At 35.4% G+C, this 26027-nt stretch overlaps 3 protein-coding genes and 1 pseudogene across 3 annotated transcripts; 1 reads left to right on the plus strand and 3 right to left on the minus strand.

Annotated features, from left to right (window-relative positions):
- Positions 1 to 2255: 2255 nt before the first annotated feature.
- On the plus strand, positions 2256 to 3608 carry LOC139824433 (uncharacterized). The gene has a single exon (XM_071796965.1). The coding sequence runs from the start codon at positions 2271 to 2273 to the stop codon at positions 3606 to 3608; it is 1338 nt and encodes a 445-aa protein (XP_071653066.1). The 5' UTR covers positions 2256 to 2270.
- A 6402-nt stretch (positions 3609 to 10010) lies between these two features.
- On the minus strand, positions 10011 to 13162 carry LOC139824431 (uncharacterized; annotated as a pseudogene).
- On the minus strand, positions 11049 to 12597 carry LOC139824430 (uncharacterized). The gene has a single exon (XM_071796963.1). It carries the CDS (start codon positions 12141 to 12143, stop codon positions 11100 to 11102), a length of 1044 nt encoding a protein of 347 aa, XP_071653064.1. The 5' UTR covers positions 12144 to 12597; the 3' UTR covers positions 11049 to 11099.
- Positions 13163 to 23723: 10561 nt separating the features above from the next.
- LOC139824427 (uncharacterized) lies at positions 23724 to 24263 on the minus strand. Its single transcript, XM_071796961.1, has one exon. It carries the CDS (start codon positions 24261 to 24263, stop codon positions 23724 to 23726), a length of 540 nt encoding a protein of 179 aa, XP_071653062.1.
- Positions 24264 to 26027: the final 1764 nt, after the last annotated feature.

Here is a 26027-nt window from a genome sequence, read left to right on the forward strand (position 1 = left end):
AAAGTTTTCCAGAATTAATTGGTAAATCTCCATTACATTCCAAAAAAAATAGTAAAATTTTCACCATATTCTCACAGTTCCGTTAAAATATGTGTGTACTATAATACCATGTGGCTTCCTAAGTAAGGTTATATAATACAACATGGATTCATGATTTATTTATCACTATAAAAAATCATATGTATGTACATAGATTTACATAGATATTTAGAAAAAATATAGAGATCAATATTGAAACAGGCATTAAAATAAATATTAACACAGATAGTAAAAACAAATTATAAATCTTGATTTTATGCAATTAGAAATAATACAAAATATTTACGTCCATAATTTTGATTGTAATATCTCAGATGATTGCGTTACAATATATATTATGACACAGTGTGTCTTCATAATTGAGGTTAAATAAAATCATGAATACACCGATGACTTATTATTAAAGATCGACAAATACGGCAGTAACCTGACCATCTTACTGTTTATGCATTTTTTATGATAAATCCGAATTTTTAAGATTTGCACATTTTGGACAATAAATTATCTTCAGAACAGCAAAAACGATCGATAACATCAGCATTTTATTACCTACAGAGTCTCTTTGTAGTCATGATAATTTACCCAGGATTGTCGGTCTTTAATAGCGTCTTGTCAGTGACATAAAAAAACTCTATAGGTTATGTTTAATGCAATTTGTATTTTAGTACATCCTAACCTGAAATAGTATTGCATATTTCATGAAACTTTCTAACTAGACTGTACGACAAGGATAGGTAATCCCCCTGGCAGCAACTATCCTTCCCTCGCGTTTCGACCATAGTATAACTAGTATGGATACTCTCCATCGGCACTTTTGATCTATTGCCGCTATTGATCTATTATCCGCTTCTCCGTCATGTTTTTTGGTGCACCATCGACGTATTAACGGTTAAAGACGAAAACATTTACGAAAATGTTTAAACTTTTTTATCGTTAAATTAATTCAAATTTAATGACATTGACTTGATTAGTATCATTTATTCTTTCAGAAGATTGTGATGACCATCAAACTTAGGATGAAAGTTGCCATAATAATAGCACTGTAACATGCTAATAAAATTACACTATTAGCACTTGGATTTATGATTTGTTTGTGTTTACCGAATGTGTAAGGTAGGTTTTCATGAGCAGTGAAATGTAGCAGCAGCGAGCAGCAGTTTAGTAATTTCCTAGAAATGTTTGGCTCACTTCCGGCGCAAATGTTTGCTGTTCATGAAAATTGGTCCTATACAGCCAATACTGGTGCTATTCCGAACGCAGCCTTAGTTAACTAAAATCTATAGTTTACGTCACGTACACTATAGCATTTTAGTTAACTAAGGCTGCGTTCGGAATAGCACCACTGAAGCCCGAATTTCGAGCAGCAAAAATTTGCGCCGGAAGTGAGCCAAACATTTCTAGGAAATTACTAAACTGCTGCTCACTGCTGCTGCATTTTACTGCCCATGAAAACCTACTTTTTTATTAGGCGTTTTGATAAATAATATAAACATTAAGATAGGTTAAGGGGGGATTCTAGTGTAACGGGTCAAAAAAATCGAAAAATTTTTTTTTGCATAAATCAAAAGTATAACATCTTAAAAATATGCTCCTACAGTTATAAAGTCGAATTCGCAAAAATAAAGAAGTTATAGCTCTGTTTAGTGAGACGCGTCAGAGTCCCAAACAGCAGATAGTCGGCCGGTAAATACAAGAGCCTAACGGATCGATATTTAGGGTCGGCTATTGTTATGTTTGGAATAATTGTTATGTTATCTTTAAAAGTACTTTTCTGTTCACACATAAACACGTTTGTGTGTGTATTGTTTCACTTTTCGACCGATATAGACGTGTCTAACGTAGAAAGTAGAAAGATGCCTCGCAAAGGTGATAAATCTGGAAATTTTCGTCCAGGAAAGCCGCGAAAAAAACGTTTCCAAGGAAATCAGCATACATTAGAAGAGGAAACTGAAGCAACGTCATCTGCTGCAAAAAAACTGAAATCTGCGGATTGTGATTTTCTTATCAATCAAAATCATGGCTACAGATTCATCGAAATCTTTACCGTTTTCAGCGCTCTTTCACAAATGTTAATTTGTAAAGAATGTAAAAAAGATATAAGTTTAGCTGAAACGGGAAATCGTGGATTGGGTTTTAAAATTGCCATTACATGCTCATGTGGTATAAGAAAAATTGACTCAGGTCCTTTTGTAAATAATGCCTTTGAAATCAATCGAAGAATCGTACTTGTTATGAAACTGTTGGGAATTTGTAGAGAAGGTATTAATATTTTCTGTGGTCTTATGGATATGTGTACAGGATTGAATGTTTCTGTATATTACGCTGCTGTAGAAAATATTCACACTGCAGCAAATGCAGTTTTCTGTGCGTTATGTCGCAAAGCAGTAGAAGAAGAAAAAAAATTAATTTCACAAAAAGAAAATCCAGTTGTAAATTTCACAGTTTCTGGTGATGGAACTTGGAAAAAGCGTGACTTTTCATCATTATTTGGTGTGACAACGCTTATAGGACTAAACTCTGGAAAAATAATTGACCTTGTAGTAAAAAGCAGTTACTGCCAATCTTGCACATTTTGGAAAAATAAAAAGGATACTCTGGAATATTTTGAATGGCTCGAGACTCATGAAGAAACATGCACCGTTAATCATTCTGGATCAGCTGGAAAAATGGAGGTGGATTCAATGCAAGAAATGTTTTTAAGATCTGAAGAAGAATTTGGTGTAAAATATACTAATTACGTCGGTGATGGTGATTCGAAAACTTTTAAAGCACTTCTGGATTTACAACCTTATGGCGAAGATGTAATATTAAAAAAAAGTGAATGTGTCGGACACGTAGAAAAACGAATGGGTACTCGATTGAGAAATATTAAAAAAGTAGCGAAACTTGGAGGAAAAGGAAAATTGACAGACGCACTTATAAAAAAATTAACAACATACTACGGATTGGCGATAAGAAGGCATCCGGATTCCGTTGAAGAGATGAAAAAAGCCATCATGGCTACTTATTATCACTTATGCTCAACCGATGAAGAACCGCAACATGAATACTGTCCAACGGGATATGAAAGTTGGTGCAAATGGCGAGTAGCAGAAGCGACTGGGAAACTTGATGCATTTGAACACCCGCCTGCTTTGCACAAGGATGTTCAAGAGAAATTGTTGCCAATTTACCAAGATTTGTCCAAGGATAATCTATTGGAAAGATATTTAGGTGGATACACACAGAATTGTAACGAAAGTTTCAACGCATGCATTTGGCGTCTAGCTCCGAAACATCTCCATTGCGGTTCGAAGACTGTTGAAATTGCTGCTTATCTGGCTACCGCAATATTTAATGAAGGTTATTTTCCAATATTAAAAATTATGGAAATAATGGGCATTGTTATTGGACAACAGAGCAAGACATTTGCCGAATATCATAATGAGAAACGACTATTGAGTGCACACCATCGTAGTTTAGAAAGCACTAAAGAGGCTCGTACAGCCAGAAAAATGGAGAAAACAGTACTGCAAGACTTTTTTGAAGAAGAAAAAGGTTTAATGTATGGGCCCGGAATAGCAGAATAAACGTTCAAGTCGATTTTTCAGCGGTAAGTATCGTGAAACTTTATCTAAAACTTTAAACGCGTTTTTCTCGAAACCATGTTTTTCAAGTTGGCGGGCGTGATAACTTGAGAACTAATAAACCGATCAACTTCGGTCAAGTTTTGTTCAATTTGTTATAAATTTCTCTAGGTACTATACCTATCATTTTATTTTTATTGCATTTATTTATAACATTTTTTTGATCAATATATGATCAAATTTATGTCAAAAAATAACTTTTTTTTTTAAAACGCTATAACTTTTTTAATTTATTATTTTTTCTTTGTTAGGGAGGTATAGTACCAGCGGAAAATATCTAACTTTAAGAAAATATTTCGTTTTTTACTTTCAGATAACCGGGAGGAACGTTACAACGCCCGCCAATAGACGGGAAATTGCAGAGGGGGGTCCAGATTATTTATTATATATTAAAATTAAATAAAGCAAATTGAAAATAACTAAAATTTTTTGATACCTTAAGAATGCCTCTTTTTATCCCAAAAAGTTTTATTTGGCTATCATTAATAGTTTTCTAGAAAAAAATTCTTAAAAATCGCTTATTTTTTGGCCTGTTACACTAGAATCCCCCCTTAAGACATTAAGATATAGAGGTTAGGATATTGAGGTAATAAAAGTGTAGTCTGATTTACTTAACTAATTTACGTACATGCGAAATTTTCACGTATGACTTTTAACAATGTCATTACAATTTCTAAAAATAATTAAGTATTCATATTTAGAAATTTTAATGACAATGTTAAATAATACTAAAGATTTTAAGTACATGTTTTATATAGGCTTCATATTATCATATATACTTCACATATAAATAAAAATTACATTCTTTGAAATAAAGATCTGTATATATTACTTTCTGCTTCTTACATCTATTCTTACATCTTGCTATAAAAAATAGATGAATAACATATAATTTCACTGATTTCTTATAATACAAATTCATGAAATCACGGTCTTTGTTCGCTGATAAATGATAAGCTGTGCTATCATTTTAACAAATCCGAGTTGCATCGTGTAATCTTATTTAAGAAAAAACATTATTATAATACGTACTGTCACGTAACTACGTGAGATAATCCAATCAAAATTAGTTGTAGACATTGAGAACATAATACTCTCAGATTTTGCTAACCTTTTAGTGGTAAAGCAACATTTTTCCTACTGCTATATTATTATAATATTATTGTACTACTATATTCTAATATTATTGTAATAATATACTCTTATATTATTGTAATAATGATAAATTAAACATGTATTTGTATATACAGAAAGAAAGTAAGAATGAAAATACAGCATCCTATGAGTATTTACTATGCGTGTGAAGAATTTAAGGTATCATCTTTACGAGATATTTAGAAAGAACTGTAATTGTATGTACATCTTAAATGTTAAGGACTAAGAGAATCTTTCTCAATGTCCACAATTAATTTTGATTGTATTACAGCAAATAGTTACGGTACAATATGTATTATGATAATGTATTGCAAAGTGAAGTTACATAATACAACTTAGAGCGAATGTATGATTTATTTATTGTTATAAAATATTTATTATACAGATTTACATATACATTAAGATAAAAATATAGAAATAGTTATTAGGATAGACATTAAAAATATAATTATTAGACATGAATTAAGATATAGACAGTGAAAACAAATTACTTTCAATTTTGTATAATTAGGAAAAATACAAAATTAAGCAAGTACAAGAAAGTACAACGTCCACAATTTTGATTGTATATTTTTTCATACTGCGTTACAATACGTATTATGACCATGTGTGTCTTGCTAAGTTAGTAAAGTTACACAATACAACTTAGGGTACTTTCCAGTAATCAACACAGGCGACACTGTGTTACACAGTGTCGACACAACTGCTTTCCAATTATGACCCAAGTCGACACAACTTGACACAGCTCAGAAGCAAAGTCGGGCTAGTTGTGTCGAAAATCAGACTTACCAATTTCAGTAACTTTTAAAATTTTTATGTTTACAGAACTGGACGTATACGTATATATATACGCTATTATGTAGTATTGTAGTATTTTCTTTTCTGTTTATTTTCTAAATATTATAAATAAAAAAGAAAATGAAGTGCAAACACTGTGACGAAATAATTTCACTTGATGATGCTGCACAGCATTCATGTTTTGTTGGGCAAGAAGTATTTATGGATAATGAAAATAATTTATTTGCAGAAAACATAACTATAACATTAGATAAACAACGTAAGCATCAATTTTTTCTAGAAATATCAAACTTTTATTATTAATGTTTTAAGAGATAATTTTTAAAATTAATCATTAAAAAACTTTATTCTATTTTTGTTAGTTTATTAAGGAATAAGAATATTAAGAATTAGTGAATTATATAAATATTTTTTTATATCTGCTGTCTGGGATAAAAATGCTACTCTAGCACTTCTTACAAGGGAAGGGTCAACCCTCAGGGTCACCGATTTTGTCAAAATTTTACTAAAATGTAATATTGATATAAAAGTGACAAATGCTGTACGGAGACGATGCGCTTCTCAACCGTTGCCGAGAAATTGCGATGTGAATTTTATTTTATTTTATTTTATTATAATTTTAAAACCGTGCATAAAATGTTCGTAAAATATTAGCGATTTTGAAAGTAAATAAAAAAATATATATATATATTGGCAGGGATAAAAACGAGGTTTGCGGCGAACACTTAAGCACTTCATTTAAAAATAATTGCATGCAATATTTTTTTTATGAAAGGTACGCTTTTCACCTTCAATTTTCTTTTTTATTCATTTCGATATCTTTATTTGTCTTACAATTAAAGTTATGATTTTTTTAGTAAAAAATGATTTTACCAGTTGTAGTTGTAGTTGCTCCATTTTTTAAATACAAATTATGTGAAAAAATTAAATTGTTTATAATTTTATGATTGATACTTCAAATTGAAGGTTTGGATTACCTCCATGAATTTTTTTCAAATTTTTTGTAACACTTTAACACTTAAAAAAAACGTCAGGACGAAAACGACCCACCTATGCGACGTAAAGGTGCCAAAAAAAACCTATGCGGGCGAAGGGTTAAAAATACTATGAGCAGGCAAACAAGCAACAAAAGATCAGGTTTGAAAGGCAGTCCCTAATGTATTGAAATATAAGACGTAAAATTCTAGGAAGAGGCTGTGCTGTATACCGCATTATAATTCCAATGCATTATAATTCCAATGCAAGGCAATTCGAATGCATAGAAAATAATATTATAACCAAATATAAATAATTTTTTGCAAGAAGCATACCTTAAAATGTTACTTTCAAAATCGCTAATATTTTACGAACATTTTATGCACGGTTTTAAAATTATAATAAAATAAAATAAAATAAAATTCACATCGCGATTTCTCGGCAACGGTTGAGAAGCGCATCGTCTCCGTACAGCATTTGTCACTTCTATATCAATACTACATTTTAGTAAAATTTCGACAAAATCGGTGACCCCGAGGGTTGACCCTTCCCTTGTTAGTCTATATGAAGCTAAAAAAGATATGTTAGATCATTCAAAAAAGAAAACCAAAATATGGGAAGCTATAGCTGTTGGCTTACAACAAGATTTCGGCATACAGATATAAATGTACAAATTGTATAAATATTTCCTGATAAATATATTTATAAATTTTTTACTTATATAACTGTTAAATTGTTCATAATAACTCTAACTTTTTGTATTTTTTACTTATTCTTTACTTTATTCTTTTTATATACTCTTTACTAATAACTTTGTATAATTTTGTATTTTTCAGATGTCTGCAGATCAAGTGCGCTGGAAAATAAATGCTCTAATAAAAAGATATAAACAGTGTGTTGACAATAATTCTAAATCAGGGAGAAGCTTAATGACTTTTGAATGGTTTGATCAAATGGATGAGATCTTTGATCAACAAAGAAATGCTGCTGCGGAACATACAGTCACATCAAAATTTTCTCAGTTAACAAAGTCTACAACTTCATCAGCACAAAAATTGTACTCAAAAAAATCATCTACTTCTACAACAAGTATTTCAAATAAAGCTGTTTTGTTGGAAAATTGTTCCAATAAAAATGTACAGATTTCTACATCTAATAATCCTACAATAAGTGAAACAAATATAACAAAACGTCCACAGCATGGAAGTGGTTCTAATATAGCTAAATCAAAAATTGCATTAGAAAATCAATGGTTAGAATATATGAAGATGAAACCTGAACGTGATAAACTTATAGATGAAAAACAAACAGCTACTTTTGAGCAAAAAAAAGAAGCTTTAAAATTAAAAAGAAAATATATTGCTCTAAAAGAAACAGAAATTGAACAACGTAATGAATATTTTAAAGCAAAATTAAGAGAAAAAGAAAACAGGTATGCTCAACAATTAGCTATAGAAAAAGACAAATGTAAACTTCTGAAAAAATTACTTAAAAATGAAACTTCAGACTCAGAATAATTTTTAGAAACTTACATATAACATTTTCGTTCAAATATAATTATTTGTTCTATTAAAAATATCTAAGGCCAGATTTAATTTTAACAAAGTTTTTATTTAATTGCATTTATACATGCATCTTTTTTTTGTGAATAAAATATATTAATATATTATGAATAAAATATATTAATAAATCTTTTATTTTAAAAGTTATTTAAAATATATATGTAATAAAATCTAAAAAATAGTTTATTTTATTTTGAAAATATTTTATTTAATTAAATTTAATTAAATGTTATAATTACGATTAATATATGTATAAGTTGATAATATGCTTAGAGAGAGATAAGTATACTTTATAGTATATAAGTATACTACATATATAGTTTATAAGTATAGTATATAAGTATATAATAATTTCTTAGAAATAAGTATACTTTTGTTTTTATTAACTATTAACAATGAACGGATTTCTTAGTAGTTACTTAGTAGCAATCAAACGTGATTGGCTTTTACTTGTAGAAATTTGTTGGTTTCAAGGTAAGAGCTAATTACATTCAATTGCTACTAAATAGATACTAAACTGTCCGTTGAGTCCGTTGAATCTGTCCAATGCAATACTATGTAATACTAAAGTCCAAAAAAATTTAATTTATTTTAAAATTATCTTAATTTAATATTACAGTTAAGATATAATGTTAGTATATATAGTTTTGGTTTATAGATAAGCATACTTTACTTTCAATATATAGATAAGCATACTTTTGCAATAAAATCAATATAATTTTGAAAAACTATTAATATTTAATTTTAATGTATTTGTTTATTTACTTTAAATAATAAAGTTTTAGTATTATTTTAAACAAAATGTATATTATTTAAAAGAACAAGGCAATAAATACAGTTTATTTTTTATATAAAGAATTAAAACAAGTAATTTTTTATTTTTATGACGCTTTGATATATTTTTAAATGTTTACAGCTTAAAACTAATTATAATAAGTACAAAAATTATATCAAACATTAAATCTCTACATATAAAGTACAAAAAAGCATAAATGTTACTAGTATGAATTGTTACAAATAAAGAATAATACTTAAAAACTGATACTTTTGTATTTTTTAGATGTCCGTAGATCAAGTGCGCTGGAAAATAAATGCTCTAATAAAAAGATATAAAGAGTATTGACAATAATTCAAAATCAGGGAGAAGCTTAATTATTTTTGAATGGTTTGATCAAGTGAATTAGATCTTTGATCAACAAAGAAATGTTACTGCAGAACATACAATCACATCAAAATTTTCTCACTTAACAAAGTTTACAACTTTATCAACACAAAAAAATTCAAAATCTTCTATTTCTACAAGTATTTCAATAAATAAATAAAGCTAATGTTTTGTTGGAAAATTGTTCCAATAATAATATATAAATTTCTACATCTAATGATCTTACAGTAAATAAAATAAAAAAAAAGAAACTTGAAAACTAATACTTAAAAATTAATTTTTTGTCTTTCAAAAAAATATAATTTTTTTTTAAAGAAATACATGTTATAAATGCTATTTTATATATAAACGCTTTATATTAAACGTAGAATTATTAGTGATTTTATTTTACTTATTTGTGTATTTATATTACTTATTTATTAGCTTCATTATTTTTATTACTTTTATACTACATAGGAAATAGCTCATTATGTATATATATAAACAATTGCATCCTGCGATCTACTTGACAATTAAAATTATTGAGTTCTTCATTATTCATTTCAATGTTTACAAAATCATTGTCGATATATTCGGGAAAATCATATACATCATTTTTAGCAATGCAATAATTGTGTAGTATACAAGCTGCAACTATTGTATTAGTAATGAAAGATATGTCACGATATTCAGTAAAGAATTTGATACGACGAAAACGCCCTTTTAATTGTCCGAATGCTCTTTCAACAACTATTCGTGTAGATGAATGAATAAAATTAAATTCCGTCTGCTGAGGTGACAAATGTCCGTTATCTCGAAAAGGTGGAACAAGCCATGATAAACATGGGTACGCTGAATCACCTAATAAAAATGTTTCACCCGGAAATAATATTTCTTTATTCATATTAGCTGTTTCGTATAAAAATGACCTTCTGAATACACGCGCATCATGAAGAGAACCAGGTTCACCGCAATATATATTTGTAAAACTCATATCTGCATTTACAACCGCTTGTAAATTTATAGAAAAAGTTTTTTTTCGATTGCAATAATTACGTGCATTAGCTACAGGTTTTATAATTTGAATATGAGTCAAATCTATCGCTCCTAAAACATTACGAATTCCTTGTTTTGTATAAAATTTTTCACATGTTATCATAATTTCATGTTCTTGCGGCCATTTAATAACTGTGTCTACTTTTGTTAAAAGCCAAGCTATAACCCGTCGAAGAACTCGAAACACAGAGGAAATTGAAACATTAAATCTATCAGACATAGTTCGCAGTGGTTCGGTATTAGCAATATACCATAAAAAAATTAGGAAACTAACTTTTGCTGATATTAATTTCACGCCAAAAGAATGTGACGGAATGTAACCTGATAATTTTAATTTCTCAATTAAAATCATTATATATATAATCACTTTATTGTAATTGCCTCTCGGCCTTACAAGGCGTTTTTACGGAACGTACCCAAACCGTTACATAACTTCTGCTCTCCTGTTCTGGCCTCTATTTGACTCTATACAATCCAAAGAAAAGGATCCACTTTTACATCACCTACTATCTGTCTTCGTTTTTTACAATATCATCTATTAAAATATTGACTCTATACAATCCAAGATGCCCCCCTTGGCTCGTTCCTCCCCCTTTTTCCTCCGGTCCTACTGGTTCCTGTGATTTTTCCCTTCAGTTCCTTCCTCCTTTTCCTTCCAGGTTTTCCTCTCGCGTTTTCCTCCTCGACTTCCTTCCTCTCGTTCCTTCTGATTCCATTCACTGCTTCCTTGGTTTCTTCCTTGTCGATTTACATCCTCCTCCATCTCTCTCCCTTTTCGTCCCATTTCACCTCCTTCCCGTCGATCCACAGCCTTCTATTTGTTAATACTGCCGATCTTCCTTTCGCTCTTTCTTCTCTTGCTTTGTTTACCAGCTTGTGTCTATAAGCCCTCTCTTCCATTGAAAGTTCCTCATCTACCCCCACTTCCCATCTCCTCCATATTTCCCCGCTTTTTTCAATTATCTCTTCCTTGTCCTTTTCTTCCTCCAGCTCCATAAACATCAGTTCGTTTTTGTCTGCTCCAATTGCCTCTACTACTCCTCTTACCGGGATTATTCTTCCTGTCACTCTTTCCATTATTATCTCCACTAGTTCTCTTCTTTCCCTCGGACCTTCTCCTCTTACTTTCCTCCATATTATTCTTCTTTTCTTCCTTTGCTCTTTCTCTCTATTTTCTTTCTCTGCTTTCTGCTCCTTCTCTCTTTCTTTCTTTTCTCTTCTTCTTCTTACATCTTCCTCCATGTCTTCTGCTATTCGTCGCGCTTTTTCCTTCTCGCGCTTGCTTTCCTCCTCTTTGCTTCTGGCTTCTCTCTCGTTTTTATTTCTCCTGGCCTCATTTCTTTCTTTATAGTCTCTGTCCTCTTCTCTTTTATTTGATCCATCATCACTCTTTCTGACCTCTTTTCTTTTTGCCTCTTCCTTCCTCTTCTCTTTTTCCTTTTCTTCCTCTCTCTCTACCTCTTTCCACCAGCTTTCTCCCCATCCTCCCTCGTTCCATCCCTCAACGTCACTCTCTTCTTCCTCATCTACTGCCCTCTTCCCCCTTACCGCTCCGTCGCTGTACTCCCTCACCTCTTCCGTTTTTTCTTCCCTTCGTTCACTGCTCTCATCCGATCCTCTTTCCTCTGTCTCGTCCTGCCCCTCGCTCTTTTCGCTCTGCCTTTGTCGTTTCTCCAGCCTTTCCATTTGTCTTCTCATCTCTTTCATTTCTTTTTTTATTTCTTTGGTCTGCCGCTCTATTTTCTGTCCTACCTCCCTTATTTCCTTTATAACTTCTTTTATCCAGTCCATCTCTTCCGTCCTCTGCTCGGTCCTCGTCGTCCTCTCCTTTCCTGTCACTCTCGCTTATGTTTTTCTCGCCTTCCGCGCTTTCCATCAGTACGCCAACTTCATCGCCTCTCCTTCAGGTCTGCCATCCCTGCCCGCTCCCAGCGCCGTCTCTCCTCCCGTCTTCGCTCTGCGCGTGCGCCCTCTCGGCCCGTATCGTTCCTCTTCAGGCCTGCCAGCCCTGCCCGCTCCCAGCGCCGTCCTGTCTCTCCTCCCGGCCTCGCTCCGCGCGTGCGCCCGTCGCTCGTGCCTGCACCGTTGCTGCGCCTCGACGCCCCGCAGTAGTGCCAACCCGCTCTTTTGGAGGGGCCGGCACCCCGCGCCGTCTCGGCCGCAGTCGGTGTTTTCGCGTCCTGCGCCATCTCCTCTCACCGTTTTCGTCTTGCACTGCCGCCTTCCGATCGCGTTCTCACCAGCACGCCTGCGCAACTCTCCGTCTCCATCGTTCTCTTCCCCTCCTTCCGCTTTCTTCCTCGGTCCTAACCTATACGTCTCTTCCTTCTTGTGTCCTCTCGTTCTTGCTTCACTGACTGTTCCGCATGTTCCCTTCAATTTCTCTTCTTCCTCTATGTTTCTTCCGTCGATCCCATCGCTCCCCCGAGGGCCTCCTTCCTTTTCCTTCCTTTTACTCCGGTTTCCCTGCGCTTTCTTCCATGAGCCGTCTGTTCGCTCCTACCGTCCGACCGGAAGTCAATTAAAATCATTACAGTATCCCGATTCAATCGCAAATGTTCTTTAAATTCTTGATTTGTCCAAGAATCAACAACTTGAAGATAATCTTCAACACGATGTCTTCTTTTACCACTCATCAAATAATGTATTAATGGAAATAGCAATGCATCTTCTTCATTTTCCTCTTCGTTACTTGTTGATGTTACACTACTTGTACTGTTATTGATCATATTTGATTCATCACTTGAACTCGTAGAATCATTAAGTGTTTCCATTATACAATAATAAATTATTTTTTTACGTTTGTCCATCTGTAAAAAATTTGTTTTGTAAAAGTTTTATTTTGTTTTCTTTTGTAAAAGCATTAGAATTATGATTATAATACAAAATTTATTTTTTACCATAAACGATTAATCTGACAAATGCGCAATGTCAAGGACAATTTTTTCTTGCAATGACCCACTTCTGGTTGCACAGGAACTTTATACACTTGTTTTTATTTTAATTTATTTTCAGAAAATGAATAATCTGTTTTTTTCTCTAATGTAAGATGGATGATGCCGATAATGAAAAATATATCGTGGCAAGCTGGACAAGTCTAAATAAATCTATAATAAGAAAATAATATAAATAAATATAACATAATAAATATAATCACGGAGAAAATTGTTACGGTTGTTACAACAATGTTCTCTATGATTAAAAGAGAAATGTATGTGAATTCAAGTTAAATTGATATTACATTGAATGTAGCTGTTAAGATATGCCCATTTATACAGTTGTCATAACCGTAGTTCTTACGATGCGTAACATTCGGTTATAATACCCTCGTATATGGTTGCCTCAACCAAAGGATTATTGCTATCCCTCTTATGTGGTCTGCAGCACAACTATTATGGTTGAGAGATCCATAAGATATAGCTGCACGGTACAGCACTGAATCACTGCATGATTGAGAGTTTAGTTCCATTGCGCGCGCAAAAGAATTTCTGCATAGAATAAAGCGGATTTGATAAGGATGTTTTAACTTTAAGGCCTATCTACATAAGACGCAGAACGCGAGTCGCAAGCACACACACAGTCTACATGTCAATCTAACCTCTTTGCATGTGTATAGAGGTTAGATTGACATGTAGACTGTGCGTGTGTCTTGCGACTCGCGTTCTGCGTCTTATGTAGATAGGCCTTTATAAATATACTTTTTTTATAAATATATTTACGAACACAAAATTTCGTATAATGAGCCGACACTGGTTTCTGACATTCACCCGACATTATAAGAAATATTATATCATATATCCAATTCAAAATTTTATTACTTTTTTTAAACTGAATTTGTTTCTTAAGATGATTTTTGAAAAATTATATATTTGCGCTGGTTGACATATGTAGACTAAATATAACACTAACATTAAATTAAGAAGTGGTCTACCACGTAAGGCAGTTGGCTCACGATCCAGAGGTCCCGAGTTCGAATCCCACCAAGGTAAGTGTGTTTTTATATGTGTTTTTAAATACGAGAAAATATTTATAATCATAGACTGGCATCTTAAGAAACAAATTTAGTTAAAAAATAGTAATAAAATTTCGAAATAAATAATTTTTTTTTGTCGGGTGAATATTTGTTCATTATGGTTGTAACATCCATATATTATGGTTGCAACATCCATATAGTAGCTACCCTCACTAAGGTTAGGGCAACCATATGGAAACCATAGGTCACTTCCAGAGTACTATGGTTTCCATAACCCTTTTGTATGGATGGGCGAAAATTAACAGCATTATTCTGTTGTAGCAACCGTAACTTTTTCTCCGTGATAAAATAATAAATAAATAGAAGAAGAAACAGTGGCACCTGTAAATTTGCTAAATGTATCTTTGCCAATAATAACGTTATCCAATTTTGCAGGAAAAACTATAATAAATAAAGAAAACACGTTCACATTTGCTAGCCTAATTAAAATGCAGATGAAAATTCCTTTTTACAAATTTTCTTAAACAGTAAAAACCTTTGCTGATATAAAATGTAAAGTTATATGTAAGGTTATGTGTGTAAAGTTATTTCACTAGATTCTCTACATCAGCGCGAACTAGTGATTATGTCCAAGAATTATATTGTTCCTTCAAGCACCCATACACTGTGTTCAATTGTGTGACACAGTGTCTCTCAGTGTACATTTGCTGGAAAGCACCCTTAGATTTATACAATTTATTTATTACCAACTGGTTACCCGGGCTTCGCCCGGGAGTCGTTTTTCTTCAAATTACTTTATTTATTCAGTAAATTATTAAAAAATGAGTATTATCATTAAAGAAATGTTGTTCATTAATACTTAATATTTCTCGAAAAATTTGTTTAATTTTAAAACCAGTTTCCAACATTATATGTTGTCTAATTTACGCCAATTTGTAAGATAATCGGCCTTTTTTTTTTGTTTCTCGTTGGAGAAGGAAAATGTCTAATGCATACCCTAGGGCCGGTCCCTAAGGTTATGCCGGACTTGCACCGGCTAAAAACCTCCCCCAGCCCCCACCCTCGTGTTAATTATGACTGATTTATTATTCTAATGCTTTCTGATAAACAATATTTTTTGTTTTTCCTTCCGGTGCATAAATGTATAAATTTTTTAGCGTGCCCACTCTTGAGCAGGCAACATATAGTTGACCATGGGAAAAACATGGACTTTCTAAATTAATACCTGCCACCTTTAGTGATTGTCCTTGTGCTTTATTTATAGTCATTGCAAATGCAAGTCGTACTGGATATTGCAATCGCTTAAATTCAAAAGGCATGTCAGTAGATATTATAGGAATGCGTGGAATGAACACATCTTCTCCTTTAGCACTGCCAGTTAATATTGTCGTCTCTATTACATTTGACATAAGTTTCTTCACACTAAACCTAGTTCCATTACACATTTTAGGTGAATCCAAATTTCGCAATAATATTATTGGTGATCCAATTTTCAAAATTAATCTATGTGGTGGCATTCCTGCTGACGTCAAAGAATTTAAGAATTCAATAGGATAAAATACAGCCTGTTCATTTTCTATGACAGAATCGATAGATTTGTATGTTATCGCGGACCCAGGAAGTTGATCCTGTATCTGTATATTAATATCATTAACGGTATCATTTTTAGGTGCCAAAATTGCTCTTTCGCAAAGCCATTTATGATTTTTAAAATTATTGCATATATTTGGAAAAACTTTATTCACAATTTCTTGAATCGAGGACACCAATGTGCAAAAATCTTTTGGAAATGAAATTAAATTTGTTTTTGAATCAGTCAAGAATTTTCCATCACCAAGACGCAACAATTCATGCGCAAAGTTATGTGCACTTACATTTCCCTGTATATAAACTCGCATATTTGTCGTCAATTTCATTTTCTGTATGTGTTTCCAAAGATACGATTCTTTAAGGCATGCATTCAATTCGTCCGCTGGTGTCGAACGCGGAATAACTGGCAATGTTTGGCGAAAATCTCCCGCTAAAACTACAATAGCTCCTCCCATTAACCGCTTATTTCCTCTTATATCTTGCAGAGTTCGATCAAGTGCTTCAAAAGCTCTCTTATGTGCCATAGTACACTCATCCCACACAATTACTTTGCACATTTTTAATACCTGTGCTTGTCCAGAATTCTTGCTAATATTACAAATTGGAGTTTCTGAGTTTGCAAGATTCAAAGGTAATTTTAATGCTGAATGTGCTGTTCTACCTCCATCCAATAATGTTGATGCAATTCCAGATGATGCTACTGCAAGACCAATTTCATTTTGCTTTCTTATTTCAGCAAGCAGCAAATTAATCATAAATGTTTTTCCTGTCCTTCCTGGTGCATCAATGAAAAAAATTCCACCTTTTCCATTTGTAATTTTATCTAGAATTGCATTATATGCCAATCTTTGATCATCAACCAAGAGTGGTTTATTATTTTCCACAAATTTTTCCAATTCATCAATATTGTAATTTTTTTCTCGCAAAATGTCCCTATTAAGTCCCTCATATCCATTTCGCATAGGTGCTTCTACTCCTAATTGATGTAAATTTTTTCCGTTTATTGATATACATTTATCTTCAATTAATATGAGAGCTTGATTAAATATTTCAGATGTAAAATTCAAATTTATGATGGAATTAACTCTGCGCGCTTCTCTTAGAATATCTTCACTTATGCTTTCTTTATATGTCTCCCACAGACTATTTGGATTTGAGGTCCCGCAAGTTGTTATTATAATTGCAAAAAGATTTCGTAGTTGACCTGGAAAGCATGTGAGAGAAGCTTCAAACAATGTTGTTTCCCAATGTTTATCATTCTCAAGTAAACCATGCTTTTGACACGCTTCTCTATATGTTTGACATACTTCTCCGTTGACAGTTTTCAATGATATAAAAGAAGTCGGTCCTCTGATTGTGTGAAGCAACAATCTCAGATAATAGCATTCAGCATTATTTGGGTGAATCGTATACACACGTCCTAAAGCTTCTGTTGCATACACATTATATCCTGGTACTCGCGCACCTTGTTTCCTCTTGCAGAACATTTTTTTACATGTATTCCAAGTATAATATTTTGGTACTTCTGAATATAACAATGTTCTCGCAAAAGAATCTTGTTGACACAAAAGAAAGAAGCCTGTCAATGTTGTATTTGGTGGTTGCATTGATCTTTCTTTAGCGTTATTTTCCGTAAAATAAACTCGTTGTCCATTTTCTAGATGAACACTTAAATAGACAACAGTTGGATAACGATCGTGAATTGAGAAATTCAGAATACGCCAAACTGTTTCATTACTGCTGATATACCTCCCCATCTGATATTGTGTAATTTCATCTATTGTCGTTTTATCTTTTGCAAATCCAAAAACTGCCATATCACTGCCCTTATTAACATATTTACAAATGTATTTAATGGACTTTACTGAATTACAGTATTCAACGTTGATATGGGCTTGAAATATTTTTGAAAGCAAAGGAGTATAAGGTACAACCCATCTGTTATCTACCTCAATTTGACTATACTGGTTGTTTCTCTTAAATTTGATAACCGCAGAGTATCCTCCTTCTCCTGGTTTTCGCCTTCTATAAAGAGGGTAGCCATCATTTCCAGTTTGAGTTTCCTGTTTCAGTTCGCGAGGGTACTTTTTTGTACATTGTCCTTCCTTCATGCAAGGAGAATTACGATTCAGTGGTCCACACGGTCCATGAATCATATTTTTAGTAATAATTTCAAAAAGTATAGGATCTTCCTCTGGATTCGGAAGCTCCGCCGAAATAACGCTATCAATTTGATTTGAACGAATTTTGTCCTTAAGCCATATTAAGATATGAGCATGTGGAAGGCCTCTTTTTTGCCACTCAATTGAGTACATCCAACAGCGAATTTCCCCATAAATTTCACTTTTAGTTATTAAATACATTAATTTTGTTAATTTTTGCTTAAAAACTCTTGCTGTTAAATCATGCCGATCAGTTGATGCTTGACCATTCAAAAGCTCTTCTTTAATTTCAGACCAAGCTGGATTACATGTAAATGTAATAAAGAGATCAGGACGCCCATATGTTCTAACATATGTCATTGCATCTTGAGCATATTCATGCATATGTCTTGGACTTCCTGTAAATGTAGCCGGTAATATAACAATTTGTCTAATGTCTGCAACATTTCCATCATTTACGACAGCATCACGTAAATGAATATAATTATCCACTCGAAGTTTCTTTTGATTTAACCGAATATAAAGAAGACGTTCACTCTCAATTTTGGCGTACATATCAACAATAAATTAATGAAAAAGCTGGCGACATTCTAAAATATGGTTTGCTAAACCAGGTCTTATCATTATTCGATATGCATAAAAATCCTTAGCACTTACTTTTTTATTCGTAGTTCTACCAGTGCTAGGATCAATTTGCATTATATTTAAGTGATATCCATCCTCACCTTGCCAAAATATTAATGGATACTGAAGAGCATCATATCATCTATGTGTTTCTGAAATACGTTGTAAAATTTCGCTCCTTCTATGAATAATTATATCTCGCCTATCATATTCATTTCCAACTATTACAACTGCCACTTCATTAATAGTTGGAGCATTGAAACGACGTTCATGTTCACCAACTGGTCTCTTGTCTGCTCGTATTATAACTTTGTATTCATCCGTAGGCATTCTGTCCAATGCCGTTTTAAATATCTTTATTAAATTATTATTTTGATGCAATAATCTCTGCATTATTAAAACAATGTTTCGCCTTATTCCTGTAATGTTTTCACAGCGTTGATCGACTTCTACTTGTTCATCACCCATAAAATAAATTTGTAAAAACTTCGGATTCTGATTAGGATAAGGAAGTATTGATCCTGCTCTGTGATAAATTTGGCCTTGCACTTTAAATGTAGGCATAAAGCCAGTTTCTCTAACTGTTACAGTTGCTCCGAAAGATGTCATCTGAAAGCATGAATTATATCTCCTTATGTTTTGTAAGAAATGTTTTGATTCTGACGTAATTCCTGACATAAACATAAAGAGTGTGTCGGGTGGCTGATTTAAAAGCGGTAACTTAACTTTTCCATTTGAACAACACATTCCAGATGCTTCAGTTTTAAACTTTTTTGCTTGACAATAATCACATATTATATCCATTTTTCCAATTATTACTCTTGGATGAAATTGATATTCGTAATTTGGATCATAACTAAATGCCTCTAATTTCAAATCGGACCGCATAAATAATTTCCTTGATTGAACATGTTGTAACCGATCTTTTTCTACTCGAATTTCTCGCTGTTGAGTCGTCTCCTCTGCCCTCGACTCGGCATTTCTTTTTCGATTTTCTTCAAGTCGGGCTTCAAGCTGTTGAGTCGTCTCCGCTGTCCTCGACTCGGCATTTCTTTTTCGATTTTCCTCAAGTCGGGCTTCAAGCTGTTGAGTCGTCTCCGCTGCCCTCGACTCGGCATTTCTTTTTCGATTTTCCTCAAGTCGGGCTTCACGCTGTTGAGTCGTTTCCGATGCCCTCGACTCGGCATTTCTTTTTCGATTTTCCTCAAGTCGGGCTTCACGCTGTTGAGTCGTCTCTTGAATTAATAGAAACTTAATAGGGACATTTTGCGAGAAAAAAATTACAATATTGATGAATTGGAAAAATTTGTGGAAAATAATAAACCACTCTTGGTTGATGATCAAAGATTGGCATATAATGCAATTCTAGATAAAATTACAAATGGAAAAGGTGGAATTTTTTTCATTGATGCACCAGGAGGGACAGGAAAAACATTTATGATTAATTTGCTGCTTGCTGCTTGCTGAACGAGTAACGCAATATTTGGAAATAGAGAAATAGATAAGTAAAACGTTGTCTTTCGCAAATAACACATACTTACAATATTTTTGTAATGCATGTTGAGTCGTTTCCGATGCCCTCGACTCGGCATTTCTTTTTCGATTTTCCTCAAGTCGGGCTTCACGCTGTTGAGTCGTCTCTGCTTCTCTTAATAATTTAATTTTCTTAGATTTTAAACTAATTTGTCCAATAGATTTTCTCTTTTTTGGAGGCATTCTAAAATTATTTTTTTAAGATTTTATTTTATAAGATATAATCCTTTAAGAGAGATAAAGTTGATAATTCAAATTAAAAAAAAAAATTATTCCCTAAAAAATTATAATTACTTATCTATTTCAAAATATTACGTTGCTCGCTTGCGTGCTTTCCCTCACGTTCAATCGAACTTTCACAACAGGCATTACAAAAATATTGTAAGTATGTGTTATTTGCGAAAGACAACGTTTTACTTATCTATTTCTCTATTTCCAAATATTGCGTTGCTCGCTCACGTACTTTCCCTCACGTTCAATCGAACTTTCGCAACAGGCATTACAAAAAATATTGTAAGTATATGTTATTTACGGAAAACGACGTTTTACTTATCTATTTCAAAATATTACGTGCGTTGCTCGCTCGCGTGCTTTCCCTCACGTTCCCAATCTCCGCTCTTCCCGACTCTTCCGTACTCACAAAAATTATTAACACACACAGGTTCACAATTTAGAACCATTACAATTAATATTTGCAATTAATATCACTGACTCACATTTTAAAACTGATTATATTTGCAATTTCAATACTGCTCGCGTTATGTTCGTTTGACTTGAAGTTTCAGCTTTGTAACAAACTTAAACGAAATTCATGCGAGACAAAACGTCAATACAAAATTCATGCGAGACAAAACGTCAATTCGTAACGGTATTCACTGAATACTATTTCTTATTTAAATTTAATTTTAATCTCAAATTGAATTTTCACAACAGGCATTACAAAAAATATTATAAATATGTGGTATTTGCGGAAGACAACGTTTTATATACAAATTCTTTAAAATTCGGTCAATTATTTCCCAAAAAATTTGAAAAATTTTTAATACCGGTTTCCCAAAAAATCGATAACGAAAAATTATACACTTTACGACACCCACCGGAAAATTCTACCCCTGATTCATATACAATTCTTTAAAATTCAGTCAATTATTTTCCGAAAAATTGGAGAAATTTCGGATGCCGGTTCCCAAAAAGATCGGTAACGAAAAACTATGCACTCTATAACACTCCCCGGAAAATTCTACCCCTATTTTATATACTTTTGGTAAAAATTCGGTCGAATAGTTTAACAGTGTATAAAGAACATACATACATACATACAGACATTCTATTTTATATATATAGATTATAAAATATGCAGATTTACATATTATAATACACATATATTGAGATACACATATACAGAAATATAGAGATACACATATATTGAGATAGACATGAAGATAGATATTAAGACATATAGTAAAAACAAATTATAAATCTTAATTTTATGCAATTAAAAAGATAAGTTAATGTTTAAGTCTAAGGACATTTCTCAACATCCTCAATTTTGATTTTATTATCTATGCGTTATAATATGTATTATTACAATAATATAATTTACCCAGGATTGTCGGTCTTTAATAGTATCTCGTTATATGTGATGCGATTTACGTGTAATATTTTAATAATTGCAATTATCTTTGATCGTTGTGCATAACTGTATATTATATTATGAAAGACATCAATGAACTATGAAAAGTATTACTGAAATATGAAAGACGATAATATTTATGAAAAATGTTTAAGGCTTTTTTGTCGTTAAATTCATTCAAATATTAATAAGATTAAGTTGATTAGTATCATTTATTCTTTCAGGAGGTTACGACTACGATAAAACTCAGGATGGAAGTTGATAAGCCATGATAATGGTACTATACCATGATTAATGTGATATATTACTGAACACTACAGATTAATGTAAACAATAAGTGTTTGAAGTTGAAAAAGAGAGAGAGAGAGAGAGAGAGAGGTTGTGTTGTTCTTTTTTGCGGCCATCAGTGGCGGTTGTAATTCGATAGGTCAAGCCGCGCATTCTACGTAGTTCGGTGAAAAAGCGCGCGAGCGGCGCCGACAACGTTGCGGCGAGGCGAGTTTACCGCGCATGCTTGAGCATGTTGGGAGGGGCGAGCGAGCATTCGTTTCCCAGACATCGTGCGTGATACATCGTGCGTGATACATAAGTTCGAGTCAAATACGTAATTGCGTCATCTTTTCGAAGTTAAGTTGTGAGGTAGCCGAGATCTGCCTCTTCGTGTGCAATAAACAATATAATTGTTCACCATATAAGAATCAACGAGATATACGGACAACGACGATCGTCGCAGAAAGGAAGCCAGGGATACATCTCGGCGAGCCATGCCGGCACGTGGAAAGATCGAAGAAGGCAGCCATTTTCTGGAACGTTCGAGGAGGCCCGTTCAGGCGGAATACGAGCAGCTACTTATACATCGAGAGGAAATTTGTCTGTTGCGTGGTCTGTAAGACTAACTATAATTATTCGTCTGCTTTGCTCACAAGGTAACCAATTAATTAACAATCTTGAGTAGAGACGTTAGAAGTTCATCTAACGTCACGGTAAGGATCCTGATCAAAGTATCCTTAATGCATCTGAGGGTTATCCTTGCTAATCTGAGGAGATATAATAAGTTTCGCGGGTTGAGAGCATCCTCTCTTATTACAGGTTTGGGAAGGGCGTGAAAGAATATGTTGAGTGAAGTCTATTATAATACAGTCTTTAATCTCAGAAATACCCTAAGTCGTTACATTCTAAGTCGTACCGCTCGCAAAATATTCTAAGTCCCGAAATAGTCAGTTCACGCGGATACGTCTTCACTCTAGCGAGTCGCCGTGTCGAATCTCCGTCTCTCTGTTCCCGGGCTCTCGCGATCGTTTTCTCCTCTCCGGACTTCGTGTCCTTCGAGGAGTCGCTCGTCACGTTTCGGTCGATTTGTGTTGTTAATTATTGTTTGAGTCATGCCTGTAACCTTCTCGCTTATCGTTACCTATGTTTATGTTTTCCCTATCTAACGTCTTTCCCTATTTTTCGACCTCGCTATTATTACTTATTTTCGATTCGAGCTGTTGCGGCGGCCAAGTATATAGCGATATAACCGCCACAGTACCCCCCTGCCAGTGCTATGCCGATAGCGCGATATTAAATTATGTGCGTATATATAAAAAAAGAACGGACAGAGAGACTACCAAATAATATATGATAAATACGATAGTTTAGATTATATTACAATTCCAAACGCGTAAGTATTCGACTAAGCAATTAAGTACGTTATATAAAATATCTAACATATTACACGAAACACTGTAAAATACGATGAAATTAACCGTGCTCGCGGTCTACAATCTTTTGCGAAAAGAAAAAAGTAAAATAATGTTTTCGCACGGAACCGAAATATCAAATCGAATGCTACTCGAGCCACACGCATTCCGGCCTCACAGTCCCGCCTGGAAATGACTCGGGAATCGGACTCTTCTCCCCGATCTCGTCCTTTCCCCGTGCTTCCGGAGACACGACGTGCGCTCGGTCTGCTTTGGAACGTCGTCCTTGGCTCCCTGGTTCGCCGTCTCTCTCTCGACTGGTCTCGGTAGCTCGCTGCTCTCTTCTGCCAAGATGTATGCTGGTTTCAACCTGTCAACAGAAATGCTTATCTCTTTTCCGTGCATTCGCACGACAAAAACTTTCTCGCCGCGGTTGACGACGGCGTATGGACCGTCGTACGGTGCCTGCAGCATCGCTCTCGGCCCGTCGTGTCGGACGAATACATGCTCAGCCGTCGCCAAGTCCCTGAATACGAACGGCTTACGTTCCCCGTGCCGGGCTCCGTCGATCGGGCGTAGCTCCTCAAATTGCCTGCGCAGCTCTCCCGCAAAGTCGGCGGCGTCGTCTCCGTCGTCTGTCGTCCGCCGGCTCAAAAACTGCCCCGGGAGTCGCAACGTCTGTCCGTACACCAGCTCCGCCGCCGTCGCCTGCATGTCCTCCCTCCATGCGGCGCGGATTCCAAGCAAGACGGTAGGCAGTACTTTGGTCCAGCGACTATCTTCCTGGCACTTGATCGCTGCCTTGAGCTGGCGGTGGAACCGCTCCACCATTCCATTTGCCTGCGAGTGGTATGCTGTCGAGCTCCCGTAAGCTCGCCCAGCCGCCGGAAAAGTCGAGACTCAAACTGGCGCCCCTGATCTGTCGTAACTCGTAGTGGCGTCCCGAACCGGCAAATCCATCCTCCGTAGAAGGCCCCCGCAACCGTCTCCGCCTCTTGGTCTCGCAATGGGAATACTTCCGGCCATCGCGTGAAACGATCTACACACGTCAGACAGTATCGCTTGCCCTCCGAAACTGGCATTACGATAATGTCCAGATGAACGTGTTCGAACCGACTGGACGGTGCAGCGAACTTTCCCAGAGGTGCCGAAACGTGCCGTGACACCTTGGATCGTTGGCAGGGCACGCAGGAACAAGCCCAGTTGCGGCAGTCCACCTTCATCGACGGCCAGACGTAGCGCTGCGCCACGAGCTTGTCCGTCGACTTGATACCGGGATGAGCCAGACCGTGCACCAAATCAAAAGCGGCCCTGCGGAAGGGTCTCGTCAAAAATGGTCGTGGCGTCGGTGTCGCCGTGTCACAGTATATTGATGTGCCTGTTCCGGGAATTTGCACTCTCTCGAGTTTCAGGCCGGTCTCTCGCTGCAAATATTCCTCGAGCTCCTCGTCATCCTTCTGTGATTCTGCCAGTGCAGCGTAATCCATGGGTGAGCTGAGCTCTTCCACCCTGGAAAACGCGTCCGCCACGACATTCTCTTCTCCCGACACGTGTCTAATGTCCGTGGTAAATTGCCCGATGAAATCCAAGTGACGAAACTGGCGCGGCGTGCTCTTCTCGGGCCTCTGTCGAAATGCGAAAATCAACGGTTTATGATCGGTATATACAGTAAATATGCGCGCCTCCAGCATGTGCCGGAAATACCGTATCGCGAGGTATATGGCCAACAGCTCCCTGTCGAACGCACTGTATTTTGCCTCCGCTGGGCTTAGTTTCTTTGAAAAGAAAGCTAAAGGCTCCCAGCCGTCCTTGTCCCGCTGCTGTATCGCCGCTCCGACGCTATGACCGGACGCGTCGGTAAACAGCGCGAGCTCCGCGTTGATTTTCGGATGTGCCAGGAGGGTAGCCTGTGCCAAGCCCTCCTTGGACGCCTCGAATGCCCGTCGAGCTTGCTGTGTCCACTCTATCGCCGCCTTTCCCTTTATGTTACCGTGGAGGAGGTCGTTCAACGGCGCCAAGGTCTCGGCGGCTTTCGGTACAAACCGTCGGTAAAAGTTAATCATGCCGAGATATCTCCGTAGATCCTTGGCCGTTTTTGGCAACCCGTACTCCTGGATCGCTCTAACTCGCTCCGGCAGCGGCCGCGTTCCCTCACCGGACACTAGATACCCGAGGAACTCTACTTCCGGCCGACCGAACACACACTTCGCCGAATTTACCACGATCCCGTATTCCCGCAACCGTTCGAACAGCGCCCGCAAGTGTCTTTCGTGTTCCTCCTCTGACGACGACGCGACAAGGATGTCGTCGAGATACGCGTAACAGAAATCGAAATCGCGCAGCACCTCATCGATAAAGCGCTGGAACGTCTGTGCCGCGTTGCGCAATCCGAACGACATATACGGAAATTCAAACATGCCGAACGGCGTGGTGATCACCGTCTTTGGAATGTCCTCCTCCGCTACCGGGATCTGATTA

This window comes from Temnothorax longispinosus, unplaced genomic scaffold, assembly GCF_030848805.1.
Source record: "Temnothorax longispinosus isolate EJ_2023e unplaced genomic scaffold, Tlon_JGU_v1 HiC_scaffold_37, whole genome shotgun sequence".
Classification (NCBI taxonomy): Eukaryota; Metazoa; Arthropoda; class Insecta; order Hymenoptera; family Formicidae; genus Temnothorax; species Temnothorax longispinosus.

What these genes read in the sequence shown, in the direction of transcription:
- LOC139824427 (XM_071796961.1), bottom strand. Translation starts at nt 24,263, where the DNA reads ATGCAGGCGACGGCGGCGGAGCTGGTGTACGGACAGACGTTGCGACTC.
- LOC139824430 (XM_071796963.1), bottom strand. Translation starts at nt 12,143, where the DNA reads ATGGACTGGATAAAAGAAGTTATAAAGGAAATAAGGGAGGTAGGACAG.
- LOC139824433 (XM_071796965.1), top strand. Translation starts at nt 2,271, where the DNA reads ATGAAACTGTTGGGAATTTGTAGAGAAGGTATTAATATTTTCTGTGGT.